Below are 22,530 nucleotides of genomic sequence, written 5' to 3'. Positions count from 1 at the left end.
TCAGTAATTGATGATATAAAAGGCAATGTGATAAATGCAATGGAATACAAACTGTAATATGAAAGTCAAAAGCTCTGGGTCCAGATTTGTTTTGCTTAATTTGTTCCTGGTTTTGAACAGGTCAACCAGCTTCTTCAAACCTTGGCATGAAGATCTATACAATGGGAGTAGTGACATTCTTATTTTTTCCCCCACTAGATTTTTATAAGGATCAGTTGTAAGGATCACTTGAAAATACTGCTCATATATCAACTGTCCTTGTGACTTAGTATTAGGGAACAGATACTAAAAGGGTTGCTAGAGCTTTTGCTAGCTCTCGTCCATTGGAAGGCACCAAGAGAAAAGCATCAAGCATGAGGGCCTTCTGCATCTGATGTTGCCCATGTACAGGTCATGTTTGGATGCTGGTCATGTTTGGATCCAGGTCATGTTTGGATGCTGGCCTCTGCTGAACCCATTTTGCTGCTCACTTGGCCAGGAGCAGTTGGAGGATGGGTTCTAACCATAGTGCTAGGGTCATCAACAACAGCAAGACTCTCCTCCTGCAGGCTCCTGCGTGTGTGTACTTGGCATGAATAACTGACATACTTGCATCCTCTTCTTCTTGTGTGTCTCTGTCCCTATGCTGCTGATTGTTATTGCAACAGCATCATTTATTGTCTTGCTCAAAGATATCTGAGGCTTTTGAGAGTTTCTTTTTTTCTCATTCTGCTGAGCAAAGAGCAGAGAGAGATTAGAGACTAGGCTAATTGATAGAAAGTGGGTTTGATAATCAGTAGAAGAAGATGAGGCCCTTGAATTGCAGTGTTCAACCTCTTCAAAGACAGGTTATGTAGTGTGAGTCATATTTTAACCATCTTTTCTCTTTGTCCTTTCAGGGAGTGGACAAGTTAAAGATGAAGCCCAGAGCAGAGTGCTGTTCTCCCAAGTTCTGGTTGGTGTTGGCCGTCCTGGTTGTGTCTGGCAGCAGAGCCCGTTCTCAGAAGAGCCCGCCCAGCATTGGCATTGCTGTCATCCTTGTGGGCACTTCAGACGAGGTGGCCATCAAGGATGCCCACGAGAAAGATGATTTCCACCATCTCTCCGTGGTGCCCCGAGTGGAGCTGGTAGCCATGAATGAGACTGACCCAAAGAGTATCATCACCCGCATCTGTGATCTCATGTCTGACCGGAAGATCCAGGGCGTGGTGTTTGCTGATGATACAGACCAGGAAGCCATCGCCCAGATCCTCGATTTCATTTCTGCTCAGACCCTCACCCCCATCCTGGGCATCCATGGGGGCTCCTCCATGATCATGGCGGATAAGGTAAAAAGGGGCTGAGCTGGAAGAGCTGGGGGCGGGTGTTGGGGATCAAATGATACATTCATTTTGTGGGCAAAGGCAGGCTGTTAAAAATAGAAATTAACTGAGATGCACTGAGTGAGTGGATCAGCTGGACTGTTTTGAGATGGAAGTGTGAGAAAGATGCTGGTGTATAGAGGCTTCTATAGTTTAGAACCGGCTGTGTGTCTGTTTGTAAATGGACTTGCTGAAGTGACTACAAGATGAAGATGCTTGTGGTTCTGATGTATATTTTCTTCAAGGAGGTGTCTGAATGGCTACTTCACAGTTTTAAAGTAAGGCCTGCCTATTTTTCCTTAGTTGTATATCTTCCCCTCCATAATGGTCCTGTGAAAATACAAAGGCAGGTAATTGCTTTCCGCAAAGACACAAATGTCGTAGGGAAGGGACAGTACCCACACGCGTCACTCACAGTGGCCTGGACATCGACATGGATTTGAATCCCGGGAGCTGTCACGACGGGGTTTTCCAGGCTTAGATTTGAAGGCCCTGCTCCTCAGCTTTGGTTGCACGTTGGAATCACCTGAAGAACTTCCCGCACTCCTGATGTCTGTTTCTTACTCCCACAGACTCTGATGACTGGCCTGGACTTCAGGGTTCTGAAAAGCTCCTACGTGATCCTAGCATGCAGTTAGGGTTAAGAATCACGGCTTTAAAACCCAGAATAAACCCCAATCTTTCTTGCCTTCATATTCAATTGTCTACCGACAAATTATCATCTGAAATTGGTGCTTAGTCTCCAACTACAGAGGAAATGTGTTGTTTCATTTTCACATTTTCAGTCATTCATTATTTTTCCTTGCTTTATTGATTAGTGGGTGCAACACTCTCACGTATGCATTGTCCTCTGTGGCTATTTATGTCTTAAAATGATTCATTTCACCGCCAGTGCCACATTTTTAAACTTTTTATCACTTTGTATTTTTAAAGTTGTCCCTGCTTAGCTTTTACATCTTAAACTTCTTATTATCACTTTCGCAAGTGCCTTTAGTTTGGTACTTGAAAGACATGCTGTGGGCTTAATGATGTCCCTAAACATCTCAAAACCAGCGCAGATACCACAAGTGTCCGCTGAAGAACCACCACGTGCAACAGCTTGGCAGAGACCAAAGTAACCTTGCGTGTCCACTATCGCCATCTGTCGGCGGCAGGCAGAGGCGATTAGCTTGTGGTTCAGCTTTTCTGTATTCAGTCTAGGAAAGATCACAATCAGAGTATGAAGGATGGAAGAGAAGGAAGGGGAAGGGGAATGGGAAAAATTAAGATATACGTGTACAGGCACAAATTCCCTACCATGAATGTGGTCATTATGTATGTCAGAAGTGTACCAATCAATTAATTAAAAAGAAAAACAAAGCATTCAGTGGAGAAACTTCAAATCATTTGCAAAAGATAATCTTCCTTTCATGTGAGCATGGATACAGGTGTTGGAGGACATACACCAGGACAGGTTGCCCCTGCTATGGCAAGAGGGAGAAATTCTAAATGGAACATGTATTCACTGAGGCAAAACCCCTGTAACTTTTGCTTCAGGAATATACTGCTCTAAAATATTATTGTCCTTAGTAAATCATATTTTATTTTAGTAGTGAGATTTTGACAACATAATGTTGCATTGAGATAACGTTGATATAGATAAGAGTCAAATATTTAAATCCTAAATAGGTGAATGCTTCTTTTCAGAGTACCAGAAATAAAAAATGATTTTTTAAAATACAGGCTATTGTACAATCTGTTTTATTTTCTCTCAGGAGAAAAGATTGTGCCAGGGCCAGGGATTATAGCTCAGTGGTGCAGCACCTCCCTGGCAAGTGTAAGGTCCTGCGTTTGATTCCCAGTACCTCCCCAAAATAAATAATCATAAAACTAAGAAGAAATGATTATCCCTAAACTGGTTGAATGCATCTCTCTGGTACCTCTTAGAAATTTATAACATTAACATAAAAATATGAGCTAAAATGCAGCCCATGTGAAGAGTTGTTCTCTGGGGTAATAATCTAGGTGCTTTGAGAGTGTTCACCATCTAGGTCCTCTCATGAGCTAAAATGTTATTTAATCTGTCTCTTACAGTTGGGGAAGCTGAGGCTCTGAGAGGTTAAATAACACATCCAAAATGATACACTGAAAGTGGCAGCCATACTTTTAACGTTTGCTGCTGGCGGCAAAGGCTGTGTACTATTGTTCCTTAAGAAAATGAGACCTGAATTCACCAGGTCACATCCACCTTTCTGCCCTCTCCTTTCTCCTTTGTTACCTGACATTGTGCGGTGTCATGTGATGGACATTGATTCATGGGCAACGCAGGGATCCCACCACAGGAGGGGACTGAGAAGAATGTGACATGACACAGTGTTATGTGTGGCACAATTCCACAGGGGGCCCATTGGAGCAAAAGGCAGCACTGAAGCCAGTGATGCGTGTTCCTGGTCACTGTAATGAGACCCCACTCTGGTCACCGCTTCTTTCCTCCTCTCCTCATTGCTACTGCATCCTTGACTTCATCTTATCTTTTTTTTTTTTTTTTGGTGGTACCGGGAATCGAACTCATAACCTCACACTTACCAGGCAGGTGCTGTGCTGCTTAGCTTTATCCCCAACCCCATCTGGTCTTTTCCTGTCTCCATTAATGAAAGGATGTGAACAATGATTTTTGGATAATTTCTTAAAATAATCTAAACCATATTTAACTGGCTTTTGATCTAAAGAGAAGAATTTCTAAAAAGTAGGCAGCAAGAGGAAAAGAAGAAGGAAGTCCTAACAGCCAGAAAGTTGGGTGCCTGCATGGCAGCTGGAGAGGAAAGTATAGCAGGAACCATAGGCACCAGCAACAGGAGCGCTCAGTGCCAAGATTCCCAGGAGCTGCACAGGAGAGCGTTCATAGGTTCAAAGAATTTGCATGAAAACCAAAAAAAAGTCCCTCAGCCAGGTGTGGTGGAACATGCCTTTCATCCCAGCTGTCCTGGAGGCTGAGACAGGAAGGTCACAAATTCAAGGCCTGCCTGGGCGACTTATAGAAAGCCTGTCTTAATATTAAAATTTTAATTAGTCCTGCGGGTACAAGTTAGTACCAGAGTTCTTGCCAAGAATATTCAAGCCCTTGGGTTTGGTTTAATCTTTGGTGTTGGGTGGTGGGGGATAAAAGAGTCTCCCAGATTGTGGAGAAGGCTTTGGAACAAGTTTTAAACCACTTCAGAATTTAAGGCCATTTTTTAAAAATAAAAATGTATTTTTATATACCATGACCATGACTTTTTTTAAAGAGAAAAAATAACGATTAAACATAGTTTCAAAACAGGTTTGTAGGAGAGTTACAATAACTAGTAGATTGCTTATTATTGTCTTTGCAGTAGTTATTCAAAGTACAAGATATAGGCATGATATCTTGTCCAAACAATATTAGCCCAAACCATTCTTTTTAATGAAGTAAGAGAAACTATCTATATACTACAATTTGTAAACATAGAGTGGGGAACACAGGTTGGCAACTATTAACAACGCATCCAAAGGACCAACGTTTCAAAGTGGAGATAGCTTGGCTGTGTTTGAAACTTGCAGTGACCCTCTGAAGGGTGATAAATAAATCTTCCTTTTCACTTCCTCCTTTTAAGGGACAGGTAATTGCCACTTCATTAAATTTTTTTTTGTTGTTAGTTTGTTTAGAATAAAACCCACTTATTAAATGCTCTTGTCACAGATTGCATTACAGGGACAGAGTCCCGCTTTTGAAAGGGTTTTTAATGTAGAGAAGATGGCTCTATTGTAAAAGACTCTTGATGAAGTAATAGAGACACAGTTCAGCACTTCAGCATCTGGTCACATAGCATGTGTTCACTTTTTTGCATATGCTGATTAATCAGCACAAACATTAATTGGTGCTCTGCTTTCTCGATAAGGAAATATGCATAATACTATATGGCAGAAAGCAGTACAGGGGAGAGTAGAGAAGATCTAAGGGCTCCAAATTTAGAGGCAGAGCTGATTGCAACCATCGCTTCCTAGATGAGGAACTCTATCCTGGCCTCCAACTCATTACTAGCAGCCTTAGTGTCCTGGCTGCATAGTGGGGATAATATGGAGCTGTTATTGGATAGCTGAGGATTAAATTTGCTGAGATAATGCATAGCAGTTGCCTCATGAAGTGTCCAGTATAGCCCTCAACAGGGTAAGCAGGTTATGTGGGGCAGTTTGGAGAGAGTGAGATAGTTCCATGGTATGGGATAAGAGCGAGAATTGAATAATGCTGCAGATAGTGGTGGGGACAGGTCTGAATTGGAGAACAACCAAAAGTCTGGGGAAAGGCTTTGAATTTGGGGGCTGGGGTCTTGGTTTTGTCCCATCAGAGAAACTCATTAGAGTATGAAACTTATCATGCTCAAAAATGACACATTCACCTAAAGGAAAGCTGTAACTAGAAAAGAACTGAGGAGAGCTTGTCACAGAAGACTGTTTATAGTAGTAATGGAGAAAATGTTTAAAAATGTATGAGGTACTTTTTGGCAGTTCCCCACCTGAGTATACAGAACCTATTTTATTTTGCCCTGTTATAATTGCTTTGATTCTTTCTGAGATCCTGGATTTAGGATGCCCGTCCAAACCCAAATAATGAACTACAACTAGATGTACTCCCATTTCTTTCTAAGTATATTCGCTACCCATTTGCCGAAATCTTTCTCGGATTTTCACAATTTAACTCAGAGAGGTTAAGTAACTAATCCAGGAGATCACAGCTCATAATTAGCAATGGGACTGGGATTCAAAGCCCAGGAATACTTGTCTTGAAACCCATGCTGTCTATTATACAATTCTGCCTCATGAGATACTGAACTAAGAATTGTAACTCTCAAGTTTTAATCTCCATTCTGATGAGCTTTGGAAATTTGGGCAATCAGATCATTTAAGCTACATGATGCTCAGAGTATGGCTTGTAAGGCATAATTTTTGTTTTCATCCTACCCAATTTACAGCATTTTGAAGATAAGATGAAATAAAATATGTGGAAAATGTTGGAACAGCACTATGCAAACAGACACTTTAGGTGAGCAAAGTGGAGAGTGGTAATAGGACATGAGAGTCCCTGACAATTGTTCTGTCACTGGTGTCAGGTCCAAATGCAGGTGGCTTGGGCAGCATGTGAGAAGGAAAATGAAGGATGCGATGCAAGTTACAGTAGCATCAGGCAAAAGGATGCAAGGTGCAATCTAGAGCTGCAAAAATGGAGGAGGAAATGGTGTGCGGGGCCAAGCTTGGAGTCTGAAATGGGTTTATCAGAGTGAAGGCCTGTGGCTAAGCCATGCACCACCATTGCACTCCTCATTAAAGGACATGCACAGACACTCTTAGCCTGATGTCTGTTGCTATGATTCTTTTCTAAATTGCTTCATTAGAAAGTCATGCTTTGAAGAATACACTGATTTTCTGTGCAGAAAACCACATATTGGAATATAACTGGGTTTAGGAAGATGGTTCCTACTCTTCTTTGGCCCCATGTTATTCCCCCTTTCCTCCTACCTCCTACACCCCATTCCTGAATGAATAGCATTTCATTGGGAGACAGGAAAGTGTGTGACACTTTTGCCTTCCATTTGATGATATGAAACCAAGATGGCTATGTGTTAGTTACAACTCTTCCCTGTGCTTCTTCCTGAATTTCCAAAGTCTCCTGGTTTGTTACTTTGCTTTTGCTTGTCTTTGATGTGATATTTGTTGGGAAAGAATGCTTCAGGAGCAAACTCTGGTGCTGCCACCTTGCTTGGAAGAGGGGAGTTCAATACAGAGGTGTGAAAAGTGAGAGGGTAAAAAGTTAATAGAGTACGCCAACCTTGTGTCAAGCATCATGTGCATGAGAATCTTAACTTTTAAGCAAACCTGTGTGGTAAATAGTAGTGTTTCTTTTCTGTTGATGTAGAAACTTAATAAGAGAGTTTTGTAGCTTGATCAAAGTCATATGGCTACAATATTAATAGGGTTGGAATCTGAACCCAAGTATACTTGATCTTAAAACTTTTGCCCAGTTGATACCCTGAGGAAGCAAGAAAAAAGTCTGGATGGATTTGCCTGCTTAAGGATCAGTTTCCTCTACTGTCTCAAACCCTATGGTCGGTAGGCAGTTCTTATAAGCAACAGTGACACAGCCCTTAAGCCTGTGTGCTTTCCAGGTCATTCACCTGCTTAAGTAATGTGCTTCTGGTTGGTCAGCAATCCTCTCTTAAAATTGGGCTTTTAAGAAACTGGCCACTTGGAGTTCAGGTACAGTTTTAATGCTGTAAAAACTGAAAGCCTAAAAATTGCATTAGTATGCACAGAAATAAAGGTGCTTCGTGCTAGAAAGTAGCACATGAGCATGACTTCTCAGACTTCACCAGGATAACGATGGTGTGTTGGTAAGAGGACACAACCAGGACAGAATGCAGGCTTGGGAGCCAGTGGAGTTGGGCTATGCCCACTTTACTCTTGGCCTTGGCACTTTTGCTGTACTCCAGAAGCTTGCTGAGCCTCATAAGATCCAAAAGGGGGCAAAACCAACATCTAGCTCATAATGGGTAGTGAATCCTATGAAGCGAGGAAGCTACAGAAGACTGACTTCATAAGATTTCTCCTTTGAGGAAAAAGAGATCCTAAATTTTCCCATAAAGAGAAGAGCTTGGGATGTTGATACCCTTCACTTAGACCTGGGGGATGAGCAGCACTTCAGTGGGGTCCATCTTCATGGTAGTTCAACTGCTGATTGTTGCATGATCAGAATTTACCCGGACTTTCAAAGGCATATGGTGATCTCCATAAACTAATACACATGGGATATTAATAATGAAGATAAGATGAAAAATTTTAAAAAGGCATAGCAGAATAAAAGTGTTTGGATTCATGGTCAATTATAGATTCAAAAGTGTTGATAAATGATAAAAAATTACTAAAGGAGTGAAATATTTAAAATATTAGGTAGGAAGGAATAGTGTGATATAGACACAGAGGATGGTTACTTTTCTACATATCATCAGCCAGTTTTTTGTAGGTTGCACTAACTGCTGAAAACATTCTGGATTATGATTTCTGCATGATAAGTATTATTTCTGTTCCTTTTTCTGAGACTTCTGGATTTTATCTTTTTTGCTAGACCTACATTTCATTCAAAATTATATTTTGGCTTTGTACCGTCCAGAAAGCTGGATTGTAACATTAAAGGCTATTTTTAGTCTCCTTTTCTGAGAATAAGAAAAGTTCCCTGTCATAACTCTATTTTAGATAGACAAAGAAGTCCTGGTTATCTTAAATCATCATGTAGTTATGCTGAGGAAGATTACATTGATGGCATTTATTTTTGTCAATCTTTGAGCTAGTCACTTGTACAAGCTAGTCACTTTATGTATGCTATTTTAGGTTTTCATGGAATTTGTGAGGCATATATTTTGTCTCCATTTTTCAGATGAGGAAACTGCAAGTCAAAAGATTAACTGCATTTCACAAGACCTTCAAATAGTGATTTTCTCACAGTGGCTTCCTTAAGTCCATGTTTGTTAGTGTCTAAGAACATGCAACCTGGAGACAGAGACTGCTGGATGTGGTTCAGGGTCTCAGGGATGTCAGGGCTGACTGACGGGTGAGGCTTTCTTGAGATCTTTGTTATGGTTGGAAAGTGATTGCCCTAGTTCTTGGCATGCCTATTATCAAAGAAGAAAAAAATGTACATCCTGATCTCAAGACCCCAAAGGGCCAACCTTCTGGAGGTTGCCAGAGAGGATGGCAAAGGAATAGGGATGGGAATGGCTTTGACAATATCTCTCAAAGAAAGTAAGCAACAGCCTGAGAAGTCAGCCAGGGAGATAACTCAGCAGCACAATGCCTACCTGGCAAGCGCAAGGCCCTGAGTTCGATTCCTGGCACTGAAAAGAACAAAAACCTGAGAAGTCAAAGAATACACTTCTCACTTCTCCTGCCTCACACTCAGGACTGTGAGTCACTGGGTGTGTAACCTGGACGGCTTTATTCTAATCTCTTCAATGTGTCCTAGGCAAGCATCTTGGGTCATCAGTTATCACTTTTTTCCTTTTAATTATTAATTTATCCCTCCTTCATGGCATTTTCCTTTTTAGAGATTCTTAGGAAATATTTGGAGATGTACAGAGATTTTTTAAAAACATCAAAATGGTGTGTGTGTGTGTGTGTACACACACGCGTATTTATTTGTGTGCCTCACAAGTCACTTAAAACCTGAAGAGCAGACATTATTAAGAGTCTTGCCACATGTCAAGAATAATTTTACCCAAAATACCAACTGTACCTCCATTGAAAAATATCTCTGTGGCCCATAATTCAAATCACTCTTATATTAACAAATAAGAAAACACAAGAGCTTTCCTTGATCGTCATTCTCCTTTTCCCTCCCATTTTACAGCTCAGACGCTTAAAAAGTAGTCTGAAATTACAGTTTTCATGTTTGTGTCTCACTTTCTTCAAAATACCAATTTCAATGGATTTTCAAATTATTCTTGACCTTCGGCAGCACTGAACACTATTGACCTTTTCAGTGTTAGTCTCAAAAATTATGATATGAGTAACTAGATTTTTGTCCCAGATTTGGTGACAGTGAAAATGAGAATGAGTAGACTTTAGGATAGGGGGACCCTATAAGTGGAATTGTCTAGGGAACAGTTTGATTTGAGGTTGGAGGCGAAGAGAGTGATTTGGGCTGGACATACAGATCATTATGCTGGTTTAGGTTATCATTTTCTTTTCATCTGTAATGACAGGGTAATTGGAATCATGAGGATGGATAAGATGACTCAGAGTACCAGTGGAACAAAAGCGGAGGTGGGTCAGAGGCAGACCCTAGAGGTATACCACATTTTGAAGGTGGCCAGAGGGGCTGAAACAGTGAAGGAGTTGAGACAATATTACTGGGGAAATAGTAAGAGAACAAGGAAAGAGAGGCAATATAGAAAACAAGAGAGTTCTCAGAAGGAAATAGTTATCAGTCAGGGACCATTCCCTTTCCTCAAGAAATAGTTAAGCTTTGTGAGTTCCACATCTTAGAATCTCTCTGGTCTGTGTCCACATTCTGTGCCTGCTGATATGACTGCGGGGTTGGGTCTCTTGCTCTTTTGTCTGTATAGCCATGTTGAAGCTCACCTGGAATTCTTTAGAGACTCAAATCTGATGGTTACATTTTCCCTTAAAATAGTTGCTCTTGTTCCTCTCAGCTTGGAATATGATGTCCTCTTTGATCAGGTCCCAGGATGCCTCTCCAGGATTTCTCTTTGCCTCTTTACCCTTGAACTGCAATGTCAAATCATGCTAAATTATTCACTGCTCCTTGAATGGTTCTGGCTGGTTTACACCTCTGTGCCTTTGTTTGTGCTACCCCCACACCTGAGACTATCCTATTTGTTTTTACGGTTTAAATCTAAAATATTCCCCCAAAGTGTTATGTGTTCAGAAGCAGAACTCTTAGAAGGTGATTACATCATGAGGGTGCTATACTTACCAGTGGATTTATCCAGTGATGAAATTCATTAATGAATGTGTTCTTAGGAGGTAGGTCCTGACTGTAAAAGGTGAGTCACTGGGTGTGTAACCTGGAAGGCTTTAACCTTGTCTCTGACTCTTCCTTTCTCTCTCTGTTCCCTGGCTGCCATGGGCTGAGCAGCTTTTCCTTATTGTGGCCTTCTACCATGCCAATTTCTACCATGCCATTCTTAGAGCCATGGACTGAGCCCTCTGAAACTGTGAGGCAAATAAGCCTCTCCTTCTTTAAATTTCCCATGCTGAGTATTTTGTCCCAGAAATAGGAAGTAACTAATACCTTTGTCCACCACTTCACTTTCCAGGAGAAGTCATGCCACTTCCTCTTGAACCCTCTCTTGGACCATCTTCATAGAATTTGCTGTTTCTTTCTTTGTGTTCCACCTATGCCCTCTTTATGCACTGTTATAATTGGTGTTTATGTGTCTATCTCCATTGCTATATGACAGGCCCACTGTAGGACTTGGACTACACTTTACTAATTTTCCTATTCCTAGGACATACCATTGTGTCTGCTGTATAGCAAAGCTAACTTTATTTAAAACAGCACTCATTAGACTGTGCACGCTATATGCATCACAGTGAATGGTGACCTTCAAAAAGATATGCCCATGTCCTAATCAATGGAATCTATAAATGTGACATTACTGTATTTGGAAAAAGGGTCTTTGCAAATGTAATTAAGAATCTCATAATGAAATTTTTAATTATTTGGGTGTCCCCTGAATTCAATGACAAAAACCTTTCTAAGAGACAGAAGAAGGGAAGACACAGGCACAGAGGAGAAGGCTGTGTAAAGACAGGAGAGGTGAGAGTTACTAAACTACAAGGCAAAACAGCCACTTGAATCTGGAAGAGGCATGGAAAGAATACCCCTTATAGCCTTAACGTAAGTCAGACCGTGCCAACACCTTGATTTCAGTCTTCTGGACACTAGAACTATGAGAAAATACATTTCTATTGTTTTAAGTCACCAAACACATAGTGATTTGTTAGCACAACCCTAGGAAAGGAATGTGTACAACATAGTCAAGAGGAGGAACACCAGAGTCTCACTGTCTATGTTCTTTCCTGACATCACTCTCCATTTACCGAGTGACCTTGGGCAAATTACTGTATTTGTTTGAACTTCAGTTTCCTGATAAAAGAGTAATATAAATAGGCCTATTTCTAATGGCTATGAAATGTTTTTAAAGGGCTGACAGACAGTGGGAAAAGGTAGGTGTTGAGGCTATCAGAGGTATTTAGTATACTTGACTGAATAAACAAAAGCAAACACACACAAGCCACCATCAATATGACCTGAACTCACCCAGCTCTTTGGTAACTGGGAAGGCACTTTGTTTTCCTCTAACTCAAGGCATTGTTCTGATTTTCTGTGCTACCCCATGCTAGGAACAGTGCTGAAAAGGTGATGTGTTGGTGATCTCCTTAGCTGTTCCACTGGGGAGGCCATTGGTGAAATGTTGGGAGTGACTTTTATCTTTTAGCTTGGCTTTTTTTATTTTCTGCACTCATCTTTTCTTCTTTGCCTTTGCTCTTTTGTTTTCTGTGCATGTACATGTGCTTGCAGGTAGGTGTGTGTGTGTGTGTGTGTGTGTGTGTGTGTGTGTAATATGAGTATTGATGTTTTTGTATTTCCCATGGCCTGGATGGTCTTCCCCTACAGACTGCCCTCTTGGCCCGGTGTCCCTTTTCTTTCACCTGCCTTCAGATGTTTCTTTTCCACCTTCAAATCAAAACTCTTGCTGCTTTTCCACTTTATTATTTTCCTTGTCACAACTATAATTAATCATAGTTATTTTAGTTCTCTTTCCTACTAGACTACAAGTTCCCCAAGGGCAAGGGCTTTGATTTTTTTGATTTGTGTAGTCTCAGAACCTAACTTACAGGAGTTGGCATATAGTAAGCCTTTAATACATATTTAGTAAATATATGAATGAATGATTTCAGGGCAGCAGATGTCACTTGCAGTTAAGAGAAAAGTGTTTTAAACTCAAATGAAAATGGCTAATAGGATTAATCTCTCTCGTTACTGGCAAATACATTCCTGATCTCTCTCTAGGCTGCTATCTCCATTATCCTAGTCTTCTCCACATCTGGCCAGATACCAGCAATCAGCTTGGCACTGACATCTGGAATTGTAACATTCATGTCCACTTTATTTCATGCAGGGAGACATTTCAAAAGAGCTGTCTTAGACTAGGGGGTGGGGTCTGAGATAGCAGAGAAAATCTGCTATCGTGCAAAGCATTTGGGAACAGTGATGGCCTTGCTTTTATCAGCTCTCTTTCCAAAAAGAAAACAGACAGAAACATTTTTAAAGGTCTTGAAAGATAAACATATGTAATTCATGTACTAAACCAACTAGGTATCACCCAACTTCATTTAATCAACTCAATTAAATTTCCAAAGGTAATAGCAGCAGGTTTTGGGAGCTTCCTTTAGCAAACAATTTCCTTTCTCACTTATTCGTTGACTCAGAAAATGTTTTTCACATGTGTACTCATGTCAGGAACTGTTTGAGGTCCCGGAGAGTCAAGAAGAGAGCTAAATCCTTGTGAAGTCTTGGCCTGCAATTAATAGACACATCAGCTGAACACAAGCTGCTGTCGGTATGATCTGAACTCACCCCGCTGTGTGGTAACTGAGAATGCACTTTGGTTCTCTGTACATGCACCTGTGCTTGCAAGGAGGGACGTGCACGGTTCTTAGGTAGTGGTAAATGCTGTAATGTAAATATTAGGAAAGGATATCATAGGCTCTTTTCTTTGAGGCTGATCTTGGAGGAAAAAGCACTTGAAATTTGGATGAGGAGAAAGATGAAAGCCTGTGAAGATCTCAGGGACAGCACCTTGGGAGACAGAAGGCCTAGAAATGGGAATGTATTCTATCGCTTTTGCTGTTTTGTTTTTGAATGAGTACTAGGATGGCTAGTCTAGCTTAGACTGAGTAGATACTCTGTTCCTGGATCATAGAGGGCATGAGAGGCTTGCCATGGAGTTGAGAATTTTTTGACTCATTCTGGGTGTCAGAAGGAGGTGCTGTGAGCTGACCTAAAGTCTTCTCAGATGGGGTCAGTGTCATCTGGGGGATGAGCATAGACCTTGTACCATTTTGAGTCTTGGTTCCACTTTTCAGAAGCTGGGTGACTCTTGCCATCTGTAACTTTTGTGCTTTATTTTTCTTATCACCATTATAGTGTTTAATGCTCACCAAACTAAAAAAAACTTTTATAAGGATTGAATGGTGTTACTTTTAAATCACTTGTGTTACTCTGCCAGGTGCATGCTTGGTTTGAGTAAACCCTAACCCTGCTATGTTCCTTTCCATCAGTATTTAATAGAAGTGCCTCTCAAGCACCCTTCTCTTTTTGATTTATCTATGGGTTATGCATATTTTGTTTTGTCTACAAAATGTGTTTACAAACTTGTAAACTTGTGAACACATTAGAACAACAATGTAAAAAGTTAGAAGCGTGATGACTGGCTTTCCGATAACTAAATAGCCTCTCTTCCTTTTACGTCCTTGGAGTTCCCTCAGCCAGTTCCTGGACTTGTGTCTCCATAGCTGCAGCCTGATGTCAGCTCCTCTCCTCCTAAATGGGGTGATGCACTCAAAAGAGCAGCACAGCGAATGGAGCAGCAGGGCGAGATTTCTCAGGGAGGTCGTGGGCACCGAGAGTGGGAGGCAGTGCCATGGCCAGTCAATCAGTGCGGCTTGCCTTGAACTGAGGGTTCCTGGCATACCCCCAAGTCCTCATGGCCTGCCACCATGTGTCTTGGATGTATTCTGTTGTCTTGGCAACATGTAGTCCAGGGTTATAGGGAGCAGCAGCCTTTAACCTTTCAAGATCACGTTGCCAGGACAACAGACTTCATGGGAAGCCTGCGTCGCTGTCACTGTGCGTTGCTGCTGCCTACCCCACTCCTACTCTCACTGCCTACTCTTGTTTCTGCTGCCTTCCATCTGTATCTCTCCACTTCTTTTCCTTTCATAGAACCGCTATCTGCATATTCTTTCCAGCTCCCTCTAACTCCTCTGCTTCTTATTTTCTTACCATCCCTGTGTTCTCACTGCTTGTGCAAAAGCAAATATTATAGATTCTCAAAAAATAAACCTACATGGTATCATCTGTTGAGAGACTGGTGGGTATGAAGGGGTTTAAAATGCAGCAAGAAAGGAGTTTCATACAGTTTATATAGTTTAGAATTTGGTAGTGACTCCTAAACTAAGTAGACTGTACAATACATAGGGGAGCTTGTTTTAATTTTACCATTATTATTTTAGTACAGATTCTCTGGCTTTCTACCCAAGGATACTGATTTTAAAGGTTGGGGGCAAAATCCCATCAATAGCTATTTTTATAAATTTCCTTCAAAGGATCCTGGGATATAGCAAACTTTGGGAACCAGCAGTGGGTAGAACACATCACGTAATTTTGACTGTAAATTTTGTGATGGGTCACAATCTATTTGCGAGATTCACATTTGTATGGCTGCTTAATAAAGATTAAAAAGGAAGAAGAAGAACTGGAGAGAGGTGAAAAGAAGCTAATAGAGATGAGAGGTATAGAAAATGAAGACAGAAGGGAGAGAGCACTGTGACAATGATAAGAGGTAGTAGAATTGGGGAGGATGAAAAATCACGTAAGATGTCAAGTTCTGGAACTATTTATCTTGTGTTTTCAGTTGGGATACAGGCTATTAAAAGTCTTGTCCTAGAAATGATTAGCATGCTCTTTGGATATATTTTAAATCTTGGATGCCATGCTTAACAGGAGCCTGAGATGGATCAGATCTAGAGTTTAAGAAGAGGTCAGCTTTGTTCTCTTTCCCTTTAAATATCCAAGTACCTCCAAGTCCCAGGTGCTACCCATTAAATGAGATAGTGGTTTGCCTGGATTTAGTCAATTTAACCCTCAAAGGAGACCTAAGAATTAAGCAATAGTCCTATTCTTCTTCATTTCCAGATGGTGAAACAGGATTAGAAAGGAAAGTGACTGGCCCATGGTCTACCATTAGCAGCAGCAGGGTGGAAACTGGAACCTTGACTGAATGACACTGAAGCCCACAGATTTCATCAGGATGCTTCTCTGGCTTGAACACTTCCATTTACTCAGTCTTCTTTGGCCATCTAGCATTTAACATGGGAAGAGGATATCCCAGCTGTTCAAACAGTTTGGGCAAAGTGCATTCAGTTCTTTCCCAGTCAGTTTTGATTGGGGCCTAAATGTCCAGAACAAGAGAACAGTCAAAGGAGAGAAGAGATGAGAGACAAAATCAGAATGTAGGAGGAGAGACAACAGGGAAAGGGAAGAGAGTGAAAAGAGAGTGGAAGTGGAGTGGCGAGGCTTTAGCATCCCTTTCAGTGTGATGGAACCTGGCCTTCAGCTACGTAGGAGTTCCAGTCCCTCCAAAGTCTAGAGAGCCTCAGATCTAGAAAACTTGCAAGTAGATTCTCCAGGATTTGCCTTCTGAATCAGATCTAACTCTTCACTGATATTTTGGGTGTTTAGGGGCATTTATTTGTACCTTAGTATATATCAGGAGAAAATGAACTCAGATGCATGTCACTCCAAGGTCTAAGAATCCATCTCATAAATAAAATGTGAACAAAAAGGAGTGCTGACTTTGCCTCATTGTCCTGGATGGCTATAGGTCTCTATGGGCTTTTTGTTCCCTACTTCAAATAGCTTTAGAGAATCCGCTACAAATGCTGTTATCAGAGTCCTTCCCAGTTTCCAGAGGTGGTACCCAAAGGCAGCTTCTCTGCCCCCTCCTCAGCACTTTTGTCCTTCCTGGGATTTCAGGACATACTCTCCTATTGTTTTCTTGAGATTGGAAGCCTGTTTACATACATGGTGGTGTTCAGGTATGTGAAAGATACTTGTGTCAAGGTGGTGGGTCCCATATCGAGGTGTGCTCAGGCCATGCCCGAGTTGGGTAAATTTATCACCCCATGAAAGGGCCCTTTCCAGAGAAAGAGAGTCTCTTCTTCTCGTGTGATTGAGGCAAGGCAGAACACACAGGGTGCACTCAGTATGCATTTGTTGGTAATGATAGGTCCTTTGAAATCAGATGGGAACAGGCCATATGCTCTTGGAAAAGGGCCTACATGGCAAGGTGGGATGGATGAGTGAGATGTGTTTTTGCGAGTTCTTTTCATCTCTAACATCTGTGATCCTGTGAATAATTCTCTTCCCTTTGGCCCCAGCTGGCTGCTTGCCTGGAGTTTCTGCCAGCCCCCTTCCTCCACACTACTCAGAATATACACCACAGGGGGTCTCCTGTTCTAGAAGAGCAGTTCTGAATTTTTTTTTTTTTTGTCTTTTTGAGACAGGGTCTCTCTATGCAGTTCAGGCTGGCCTGAATTCACTTTTTAGCCCAGGCTAGCCTCTAACTTGCAACGATTCTCCTGCCTCAGCTTCTCAAGTGCTGGGATTACAGGCGTGCATCACCATACCTGGCTGGAAAGACAGTTCTGGAACCCAGACTTTGTACTCAGAGCAGGAAAAAAGGTCTGCATGCTGAAGTCAGATAGAGCCCAGAGATAGAGGAATTCAAGCAGGAAGTGTGAATGTGCCAGTTTAGAACCAGGCAGAAGAAGACTGGAAAATGAACCCATAGCATTGCATCTTCAGCACCAACCCCGGGTGTAGTCAGGCAGGGACATGGAATGGTCACAGGCTAAGCAGCAGAACCCACTGCAGGACTTACGTCCCTCTTCTTGTCCTGCCTACTTGCCTGTCATATCTTTTTTTCCTGTATCATTTTTCCAGAGACATCTAGCTGTCTGTGTCAGAAAAAGCTAAGAAATGGGACTACTTGTCTTGAGAAAGGCCTGGTCTCTGATCACTGTTGTTCTCTAAGACTAAATTGGTACCTAATTATTGCTAAAGGAAAGCATGTGGCCTTGAGGTACATGATGGTTCTCCTATTGTGCCTTTCAGTTTCTGTACCCAAAGGGAAATCTGACTGGTCAGTGAGAGGGAAGAACCCATAATTCTGTGAGAAGTGACTCCTGTCATTTCTGTTGTTCCTGAGGGGAGTTCAATGATTATGGTAAAAAGTTGTCTGTAAAGCAGAGAGGGACTGAGGATGCAGGTTGTTTCCACGGATGCTCTGGAGAAGGGGTACTTCTCTCTCTTTGGTGCATTCTACTCTTGTGCTTTCTTTGACTCAAGAGACCCTCCGTGTGAGTATGAGTGGAGGGATATTTCTAATGGGCTAATTATTACGAGTATCTGGAGCCAGTTTCTTGTCTACTAAGGTACAGCATTAGGGCTTGAACAGGAGTCATTTCTGTGTTCCTGGAACTTCCAAGTAGCAACCACAACCACCTTTGTCACCCAGAACTGGATAACCAGCCCTGGAAAAAGTTATGCATCTAAAAATGAACCTATTTTTAGTCTATCTTTTCTCTTTCACTTCCTTTCCTCTTCACTTCTTTTCCCCATGTCTTGGTTACTTTCTTGTTGCTGAGACAAAAATACCTAACACCCCCAAGTTAAAGGAGGAAAGGTCTATTTTGGCTCACAGTTTGTAGAGGTTTCATTCCATAGTTGACTGGCTCCAAGGCAGGGTGGCAGGGCAGAAGGGAATGGCAGAGGATAGTCCATGGCAGGGCATACAGGAGACAAGAAGCAGCAACCCTGCCTTTGAATCTGTCCAGGATATAAGCCTATTGGTTGGTGTCACCCATACCCTCATTTGGCTTCCCTGTTCAGTAATTCCATCACCACAACTATGCCAAACTAACCAATGGGCTAATCCAGTCATTGCACACCCATAACCCCGGATCACACACCCACGGTCTACCTACCTCCCCAAAGTTCCACCTATGCACACTTGAGGCTTTGGGGGACAATTCGGTATAAGTCATAAACATCATTTTCCTTACTCCATTTTTGATAACTCTTACTTCTCTTTGGTCATTTAGTGCCCTTACTTTGCCTCTTGGACGTCTTGCACTTCCTTCTCCTGCCTTCAGCTTCCTGCATTGCTCACTGACGGGGTTTCCCAGACAGCACTACCTGAGTCAGTCCTGGGTCTGTGCTCCACATCATGCCACATAGCCTCAGTATTTCCTCCCCACAGGTCCCTGTTTCATTTCAAACTGGGGCAACAACCTGCAAAACTAAGCCCTTGTCAGAGTCTAAGTAAAGAGTAACAATGGATGTGTGACCCTTCTGCAGGCATTTTAACTCAGTGAAAGACATTTGTAATAGTAGAATTATAGATACATTATGGGGCCCTAGGGGAAGTATATATTTTGAACAAAAAGAACTTTTTAGATTAGCACAAATCATGTTAGTCCTAGCTCAACCGAGAGGCCTTGCTCTGGACAGAAACATGAACAGAAAGCCACTTGAGAAGGGTGTCAGTTGGCTTCCACTGAGCAGCAGATGGCCTAGAACCTGCTCTAGACCCTCGGAGAGCAATAGGCCTATTACAGCAGTGGGACTTCTGGAGCTCCTCCTGGGAAACAGGAGAGAACCCAGCAGAAATGGGAGCACATGCTGATAACTTCTAGACTGCTTTAATTTTCTATCCTATAGAGAAGGCTCAAATCCTGCTTTCTGCACTGAGAATCCCCAGCTGCTTCTCACTGCCCATAGACTAAACTCCTAGCCTGTCTGTGCAGAGCCTTATTTGGGTCTTCCACTCTTGGATCCTCTTACTTCTCCTTCTTTCTGTCCTCCTTACCACCCACTCCCACATCATCTCATTTCTGGTTCCTGTTTCTCTCCCTCCTCTCACCTTGTCCACCGCTGTCTCCTGTGACCCACTCTCCCTCATGACTTACGCCTTACGAGGTGCAGGCAACCATCTTCATGCTTCATCCTGTCAGCGCTGAGGTCCTCAGTGGCCTGCCTTTGGACCTGGCATACTTACAAGTTCCCAGGTGGTCTGCCCTTGGCTTTTAGAGCTGTCACACATTAGTTTTATAGTCTGTGGTAAGTTGCTTCAGTTGGTTAGAACTTGACATTTAATGAGGCCAGCCAAGGACATGTGTTCTATCTAGGTAGGACCCTGTTAGCTCCCCCCACCCCATGCTGTGGCAGCAATGACCTCCAGCAGCTACCACTTATATTCACACCCTGGTCACAGTGAGGTCTGGATAAGAAGACTGGGTTGGGTCAGTGCCATTTTTTCAGAGGGGATATCTATATTTAGACTTTGTGATCATTGCAGATGCATGTCTTGTAATTCTATTTTAATTAATTAATTAACTAATTAAATCCAGGGCCTTCCCACTGAGCTACATCCCTTCCCTTTGTTACTTTTTTTTTTTTTAAGATGAGGTTTCACTAAGTTGCTGAGTTGTCCAGGCTGGATTTGAACTTGTAATCTTCCCACCTCAGCCTCCCACAGTTCTGGGACTATAGGCATATCCCATCACATTAGGCTATCTTGTAACGTTAAAGGTCTAACGACAGTTAGACTCAGTATGGTATGAAATTCAGGCACAGAGAGACCAACGGTCAGATTCTGGTTCTCTTTCTCATTAGTTCTGAGATCTTCACCTTCTTAACCCTTCTGTTTATGTTTTCTTAGCTGTGCAATAAGGAAAATAACAACAAATACAGCTTGGCTTTCTTCAGCCTCCCTCTGTCTGTACTCCTTTCTGTCTTTCTGCTGGGTCTGTTTTGTGACCCTGCCTTCTGCCTTAGTCCTTTTATTTTTACCAGTACTTCTCAGAATGCCCCCTCTCCTTCCTTCTCCCAGTTTTGTGCATTTCTGTTTTCTGAACCTGCTCCTCCTTCTCAGTTTCTTGCTTTCTCCTTCATCATTCCCTCACTGAATTTTTACTTCCTTTGCAAATGTGTTTCTTGATCTATTCCCCACCACCACTACCACCATTCACTATTTCTGAGCCCTTAGTGGCTTCCAGGAGAACGTGTGTTTCTTAATTATGTATAAGCATGGGAGAATAATGAAAGAAGTGATTTAATTACTTTTCACGTAGATCCTAATAGCATTGGCTGGGCTGCGTGATGGTGGAACTAGGGCACATTTGCAGTACGCTGGATATGAGAAGAGGGTTGGTTTGGATGAGATTAATATGGAACACAGCTCTCAAGAGTCTATAGACATTTTACTGTCATTTGTTAAGTAACTGAGAAAAAATAGTTGATGGTGCACAGTTAGAATTACGTAAAATTGTACCTGTATAGTGCCAATATTTAATTTGAAAGGAGATGAAATAGAGCTAACTATTATTACTTTAAAATAATATGGGTCATATTTTGGCCTGTGCCATGGGGCTGAATGGAACACTAACTTAATGGCAGCTGACACTGCACTGTAAAGAGCCTAAACTGGACTATCAGATCAGAAGAGCTGGTTCTTACCCTTGGTTTATACCCCAACGTAGCTGTTTGAAGAAAACCCCTTGTTGTCTAGTGGCTTCTTTTCTTGATGTGAACATGAAGAGCCTGGATTCTGTAATCCACTGAAGCAGTTTCTGATTCATCATCTAAGAGAAAGAAACATTGATTAAGGAAAGAGGGCAAATGCATAGGAGAGAAGCCACCAAAACTGTACAGGAGTCAGGGTGAGTAGACTGAAACTAAACAGAGTAAATGGAGAACTCTGGTAAGGTCTGAGTTCTGTGGTCAAATTCTGAATCTGGGTAAGGAACTTAAAGAGTGAGTACGGAAAGAGTCACCTACAGTGGGAAAAGGACAGGGGACTCCTGAGAGGGGTAGCCTATTCCACCCCACCCCGCACCCCTTCCTGCTCTGGCACGGACATCTGGGTAAACACAATGTCTTGCTGTCCTGTGTCAAAGACTGTTCAACCTGAAAAGGGTCTCAGAGCGTCTTATTATGTCCTTATTTCATGGTCTAGGACTCTGAGGCCAAGAAAGATTAAGTGACTTGCCTGAGGCCACACCTCAGTTCTCCCCTGGAGTTGGCCTACTTTTCCAGATTACCAGGTCAGACTCTGGGAGGGCTTTAACCTCCACAAAACTCCAGTCCTTTCTAGTAGTTTACAGACAAGGAGATAATGTGACATTATGAATTGTTCTCTGTCCTGATTAGAGGTGAGAACAAGGGCACATTGCAATTAGGATTGTTGTGAGCGGGAGGATATGACTTTTAAATGGGATCTGAGTAACTGATTAAAAACACATTAACAAATAGATCAGATATTGATAAAACTATCATTTAATGAATTTTTGAAATAGATACAGTAGAAAACCTGTGTGTTGTGTGCTGTATGAATTTATAGTAATCAAAAGAAGGAAAGCAAATTTAAATAAAGTAGATTTATCTGGATGAGACTCTTGAGCAACCAAAGAGAACTTCCCAAATTGCTGTGTCCCACTACTCCCAGGTCTGTGGTACCCGGAGCTTATTATCCTTTTCACTTCCACTTCAAAGTGTTGCTCTAACAGAGATGCTTAGGAAAGGTGGACTCAGGTTTGCAGGAAAATGTACTTGCAGTTGTGGAACCATGATGAAACAGTCGAGAGGTTTTCAAGGGAAAGGAAGGAAAGGAAAGGAATGGAAAGGAAAGGAATGGAAAGGAAAGGAAAGGAAAGGGAAGAAAAGGAAAGGAAAAGAAAGGAAAGGAATGGAAAGGAAAGGAAAGGAAAGGAAAGGAAAGGAAAGGAAAGGAAAGGAAAGGAAAGGAAAGGAAAGGAAAGGAAAGGAAAGGAA

At 42.0% G+C, this 22,530-nt stretch overlaps 1 protein-coding gene across 2 annotated transcripts in view; it reads left to right on the top strand.

The window, feature by feature from the left end:
- Grin2b (glutamate receptor, ionotropic, N-methyl D-aspartate 2B) overlaps nt 1-22,530 on the top strand; it is a 421,074-nt gene that overhangs the window by 114,754 nt on the left and 283,790 nt on the right. For both annotated transcript variants that reach the window (XM_005378985.1, XM_005378984.2), the window contains exon 4: nt 879-1,307. In XM_005378985.1, the coding sequence (XP_005379042.1) occupies nt 897-1,307 (411 nt within the window). In that variant the 5' untranslated portion in view covers nt 879-896. The remainder of the gene's footprint in view (nt 1-878; nt 1,308-22,530) is intronic.

The sequence above is a fragment of the Chinchilla lanigera genome, unplaced genomic scaffold, assembly GCF_000276665.1.
Source record: "Chinchilla lanigera isolate Chin_1 unplaced genomic scaffold, ChiLan1.0 scaffold00012, whole genome shotgun sequence".
Lineage (NCBI taxonomy): Eukaryota > Metazoa > Chordata > Mammalia > Rodentia > Chinchillidae > Chinchilla > Chinchilla lanigera.
The sequence above is the reverse complement of the archived record's forward strand: the minus strand, read 5'-3'. Positions and strand labels throughout refer to the sequence as shown.